At 45.5% G+C, this 6,212-nt stretch overlaps 1 protein-coding gene across 1 annotated transcript; it reads left to right on the top strand.

The window, feature by feature from the left end:
- Nucleotides 1-1,344: 1,344 nt before the first annotated feature.
- Nucleotides 1,345-1,709, top strand: LOC105989544 (60S ribosomal protein L36a-like). Its single transcript, XM_013021644.1, has one exon. The coding sequence runs from the start codon at nt 1,382-1,384 to the stop codon at nt 1,700-1,702; it is 321 nt and encodes a 106-aa protein (XP_012877098.1). The 5' UTR covers nt 1,345-1,381; the 3' UTR covers nt 1,703-1,709.
- The last annotated feature ends 4,503 nt before the right edge of the window (nt 1,710-6,212 follow it).

Raw genomic sequence — 6,212 nt, 5'->3', positions numbered from 1 at the left:
CCCCATAGGGAAGTCTTCACTGAGGGCTGCCAGAGCCTAGGTCTTGAAGGAAACAGGCACGGCAAGTACCCAGAGCTGGAAAGCTTAAGCACTGTTTCCTACCACAGTTGTCTTCCCCATCAGCTCAACTGGAGTGATACCTTCCAGTACCAACTTCATGAGCAATTTGCAGACAAGTTGGAAAAAAGGTTGTTAACCTTCCTGCCTGAAGGAGTTTGTATTGAGTTTAGGAGACAAGATCCACATTGAATCACTGAAGCCCTACTTAGGATGAAATAGTTGTCCTGAGGCAGATTGTGACATTCACATACAACTGTGGGCTGCCTCCACTGACATGGTCCAGGAAGCTAACTGATCATAGTGGATGAAGAGCTTAGCTCTGGCTGCCATAACAAGGCATCACAGACTGGAGAGTTAAACTCTCCTTTCTTCTCCCTGCTCCTTCTTATTCTTGAATCAGCATATAATACATATATGAAGGACTTTTATTGTGATAAACTCTATACATGCATTCAGTGTACTTTGGACAAGTTCATTCCCTTTATTATTGGTTTATGGTAAAGCTGCTAAGGTTTAGTGTTGATTTTATATCCTACTGTGTGGCAGATCATGTGTGTGTGTATGTGTGTATGTGTGTGTGTGTGTGTGTGTGTGTGTGTGTGTGTGTATGTTCCTTTAAAAATCTTTCAAATATAGGATCAAATCCTTTGCAAACAGGGGTAACTCTTCCTTCTCTATTTGAATCTCTTTCATTTCATCTTCTTGTCTTATTGCTCTGGCTAGGTATTCTAGTACTGTTATCAAGTATGATCCCTGATTCTTTTTTTTTTTTTTTTGGTCAGTCATGAGGCCTGAACTCTGGGCCTGGGCACTGTCCCTCAGCTCTTCAGCTCAAGGCTAGCGCTCTACCACTTGAGCCACAGCACCACTTTTGGCCTTTCCAGCTTGTGTGGTATAGAGGAATCAAACCCAGTGCCTCATGCATGCAAGGCAAACACTCCACCACTGAGCTACCTTCCCAGCCCCCTGATTCCTTTTTATAAGGGTATTCATCCTGTTCAACTCAGACTTATGACTTCATTTAAATTTGATTAGCCTCATAAATCCCCCCCAAATATAGTCACCTAGTAGTCAGGCATCCAACATATAAACTGGGGACACAACTGTTCCCTAGCAGATAGTAACAAGGCCAAGGCTGTGTCCCAGGGTTCAGCTTCCTACCCTGACAGTCTGCCCAGGTCTGCTCAGAGGGTGAAGCGGTGGGTTCACTGCAAGGCACTGGAAGGGCAAACTTCCAGCGCCCTAAAGCAGAGTCTCTGCTTACAGAGAAAATTACAGGCGTGTCGTGGTCTCCGGGTCTCCCGACAGCTCTACTACAAAGATGGTCAACGTACCCAAAACCAGAAGGACTTTCTGTAAGAAATGTGGCAAGCATCAGCCTCACAAAGTGACCCAGTACAAGAAGGGCAAAGATTCTCTGTATGCCCAAGGGAAGAGGCGCTATGATCGGAAGCAAAGCGGCTATGGTGGGCAGACCAAGCCAATATTCCGAAAGAAGGCTAAAACCACCAAGGAGATTGTGCTGAGCCTTGAATGTGTTGAGCCTAACTGCAGATCCAAGAGGATGCTGACCATCAAGAGATGCAAACATTTTGAACTGGGAGGAGATAAGAAGAGAAAGGGCCAAGTGATCCAGTTCTAAACTTTGGGGGAAGGAGGGAAGAGGGGTCTTACTTTTGAGGGGAAGATCATGAAGCTATAAAATTACCTGATGGAAAACTAATAAATCTCAGAAAATACCCCCCCCCAAAAAAAAGAAAATCACAGTACACAGAAGTAATGCCGTCTTCTCTGTAATAACGCCACGTTCCAATCCTAAACTGCACTTGGGATCAACATTTTAAATATGATTTCTATAATAACCATTTCACCTTAAACTAGTACTGGGGCTGTATGTGTCTCATCCACACAGATATCCTCAGCTGATTCACTGAGGCCATTGGAAACATTCTGACCCCTGTAACCAGCAGGCAACCCAAGAACCCAACCATGACTCCAGGAGTTCCTGGGCACAGGTAGGAATTCAGTTATTCCAGTCTTTAGCGTGAGGTCCAGAGGAAGATGACTTACCTAGCGTCATAAAAGAAAGATAGGAAGTTACTGGCAAAAACTGGAACACAACCCACATGTCCACTGAAAGTTTTGAGTTCTTTTTCACATCACTCAATCAAGTGACTGGCTACCTGAGTGTCCACCCAAAGGGTTTAGTGTGGGACTTGGCAAGAGGAATGTTAAGGAATGCCAGTAGTCATTGTGATGATGGCATCATCACAAGCAAGCACTGAAGCTCAGGATGTGCTTCAGCTTAAGTGTCAGGCAGAGGAGGCCTGGGCCTGGTCATTTATGCCTGGCTTTGCTGGTCTTTCTTGTATCGAGTTTTATTCTTGACTCCACTAAAGAACTCAAGGATGCATGCTGGAGCTACAAGGTAGATCTGTAGCTCCACTCAATAGACTCTTCTAGAAAGTTCCCCACATATTCCTATAGGTAGAATGTGTACATAAACAATAAACAGGTGCAACAGGTGATTCCACTAATTATCACCATCTGGATGAATAGACTGAAGGAAGAAAAAGAAGAAGAAAAAAACATGAGGTAGAAATTTCCCTTCTTTGTTTATTTCTTATTTCTGGTGGCTTAAATATTGTGTTTGGTTTAAATACAGACATGATCCGACCACAAACATAATGTGCGGGAAAAGCCAACATAGCCCACTTGTGGAGAGATTGTTGTTTTCAGGTAGGAAGTAAAAATAGTGTGTTGCTGTGTCTCCAGGTGTTCCTGGCTCTTTCTTGGCACGAGTCACCTCATTCTCCATAGGACTTCTCCAGAAACGAGTTTAATTCATTTTAGAGAGGAGGAGAGTTTACACAGCTCAAGATCATGGATGACAGAGTTGAGACGAAATGTGGTAGCATGTTCTAGTCCATGGCCAGGTCAAGCCTTGGCGCTCATCCCCGGAAGCAGAGCCTGGAAGGAGAGCTAAGTTCATGGCTCCCAAATAAAGGAGCCAGGACTGTCACTCCAGGTCACTGCGGGTGACTTTGTTGGGCTGATGATAAGGAGCAGTGTCAAGGTTGTTCCGATCCTGTGCCGTTACCGCCTGGCCCCTGGATGCTGGGTGTCTCTACCTTCAGGAGTTGCAGGTGGGAGAGAGGGAGCTGAGCTCAGCTTCCAGGTTGTCCCTGGAACAAGTGTCCCTGGTTTGCTGGATTTCTTTGGCATTTGAGATGAGGAGGCTTCAATCCTAGAGATTCAGCCTTGGTAGATTGTCATAGACCATGATTTTGGCGGGGGGAGAGGGAGGGGGCTGCACCTGATTTTTTTCCCAGGTCACCCAGTAAACTCTCCCTACTCTGTGCACACCAAGGGGACCTCACCCAGCCCTAAGGAGGGGGCATGATAACCAGCTGTTCTCTTTCTCTGCAGTCCTGGAGCCAGGATTCAAACTTGACACAGTTGGCAAGTGCTAACAATTCTATCTTAACTTACCATGGGACTTGGAGATGAAAGAGACAAGGTTGCTGTCTCCTCCCAGAGTAATGCTAGTCAGGAGGACTGTTCAAGGCGGCTTCTATGGGAGCAGGGGAAAAGGGGCTCTTTTGCTCTGGCGGGGGGTAGGGGAGGTAAAGTTTGGGGCCAGGCAGTAAACTGGTCTCTCTAGAATCTGCAATTGATGAAAGCCCAGGTAATTTGGAATCTCTAGTTTCTGTCTGTGCATTGCGTAGCATCGGTAGAGTGCATAAGGAGACTGAGTTTGTGACTTCCTCTAGTCTCTTTGCTCCTATGGGCAAAGATTGGGACAAAGCCACTTCCGGAAGCAGCCAAGGCCCCAGCCAGCCTGGATAAAGTCGGTGGGGGGGTACTCTCTGTGACAGTATTTATAGTGATGTCTTAGTTCCACTGAGCAAAGCAGGGCCCTTGGTGCCCTTTCAGGGTCATGGGAGGGTGGGCCTTGGGACAGGTGCGGTTTTAGGATCAACTTCACTCTAGGGTTTGATTGCAAGCACTCATTCCTTTCTGCTGCTCCCCCCATAAAAGGAATCAGAGAGCTGTGTACAGGAGTACATATGCCCCTAATCTCAGCTCCTTAGGAAACTGAAGTAGAAGGTTTGTGCGTTCAAGACCATGCTGGACAACATAACAAGACTGCCTCAAAAATATGTATATGGGTATAGACATAAAAATGTATGTCCACACACACACACACACACACACACACACACACACATATATATATATACACACATATATGCCAGATATGACATGTGACATGGAGGTACAACTAACATCCATAAGGACCTCTGTCCAACCACCACTGAGCTTTTCTCCCAGCCTGTGTCCTTGGCTTTGATGTGTTGTATGAATCCAATAGGAATTTGAATGTTCATTGTTTGTAGATGTAAAATTTGCTCAGTTACCTTTTGTGATATAAAAGAAACGTGTCAAGTGAGGCCATTGGAAGGAAGAGGTGTTTGATGAGGAAAGATGCTGCTGTCTGGTACAATGGAGTTGCAGTTGGCAGAGGGGTAGGCTGGCTAATTCTTTAGGGATCAGGAAGAATTCTGAGTGATCCTAAAATTGGGGTTAAACCTTGAGAGCTTGTGGCAGGAAGACTATAGAGGTATACACCACAGCCCCCTCTGGTGGACCTGGCATCTCATTAAAATACCAACAGAGGGGGATGACTGTGTGTGGAATTATCTCCAGTTCTTCTCCCTCCTGGTCAGCTCTAAAACAAGAAGTCTTTACTTTCCAAACTACTAAGGTAGAGTTAGAAATGTATTTGGTGGTGTCTTCAGCTATTAGGGGTGACCTTCCCTGGGGTGTCCTGCCTGATAAGAATGTCTTTGTTTTCTTGGGGGTGTTAGCTACATGGGATAAAGTGATTTATTATAGGGCTCTTAGCCAAGTGGTTTCTACTTTGTCTCTTGAGGAATGGAGATTCAAGGTCAATTCTTTAGAGGCCCACTGTGTAGCCCAAATAAAAACCCTAGACATTGAGGCCCAGAAGACCTGGCCTGGTTAGTAATGTTCTATGCACATATCATATGTCCTTTCTGGGGAGAGTTAGTGTTGTCCACGACTCTACGGAGAGAGGACAACTGGAAACTGTTGGTGTGATTTTCCTCAATTCTGCCTTGTGGCCTCTTTCATAGTCAGATTGTAACCTGCAACCTGTAGCGATAATCAGCTGTAAATGTGAGTGTAACAGCTTCCAGTGAGTTCAATGAGTCCTTCTAACAAATTGCCAACCTGAGAGGAGTCATGGAAACCCCTCAGAACTTGCAGTAGGCATCAGAAGTGAGAATGGACTATATGAATGAACTCTGTGGGCCGTAGTAAAGCAGAGGTAGAGAGCCATGCAGGTAGGCAGAATCCTTTACCAGACCAACAGCTTTTAAAGGCTGGCTTGGCTTATGTGACTCAGTGAACTGACCATAGACTGACAGAGTAGAGCCAATATGCAAATGAGGCAAACAGAGATAGGGACCCAGGCTCTTAGTGGAAGACATCATCACAGTTCCTTGAGTGATGGTCAGTGTGAACCTTGCATGCAGAGACCGAGAAATCGGGGCTCTCCCTGAAATACTTCTGATGTTCCAAGGTGGCAAGAATCCTGGGTGAATTATGGCCCAAAGGGCTGCAGTACATTCTTGCTTGAGGATCTCTGGTTTCTAGGGTGAAATGTGCATAGCAATTGTGGAAGTTGGGGTGGAGAGGTGGGTCGGTAACAGGTTGCTGATGAAGAAACAGATGACGAGACAGAACACTGGGGATTCCAGCCTAATATTGTCACAGACTGGTCATCAACACATTCAGACAGTTACAAATGCTACTTTGTCCATTTGGTGCTGTACAGGCATTTGTATATTTGACAAGGTGATGGAGCTAGATTCAGGGAAGATGATAGAAAAGAACAACTACTTGGATACCCACTCTAAGGCTATCCTAGAGCTTCATTTACTGTCCTTTCTGAGAGAAACAAACCCAGTTTTGTTAGCCTGGAGGGAAAATTCCTTCTTCTTCTTCTTCTTCTTTCTTCTTCTTCTCCTTCTTCTCCTTCTTCTCCTTCTTCTCCTTCTTCTCCTTCTTCTCCTTCTTCTCCTTCTTCTCCTTCTTCTTCTCCTTCTCCTTCTCCTTCTCCTTCT

The sequence above is a fragment of the Dipodomys ordii genome, unplaced genomic scaffold (assembly GCF_000151885.1).
Source record: "Dipodomys ordii isolate 6190 unplaced genomic scaffold, Dord_2.0 Scaffold56, whole genome shotgun sequence".
Lineage (NCBI taxonomy): Eukaryota > Metazoa > Chordata > Mammalia > Rodentia > Heteromyidae > Dipodomys > Dipodomys ordii.
The sequence above is the reverse complement of the archived record's forward strand: the minus strand, read 5'-3'. Positions and strand labels throughout refer to the sequence as shown.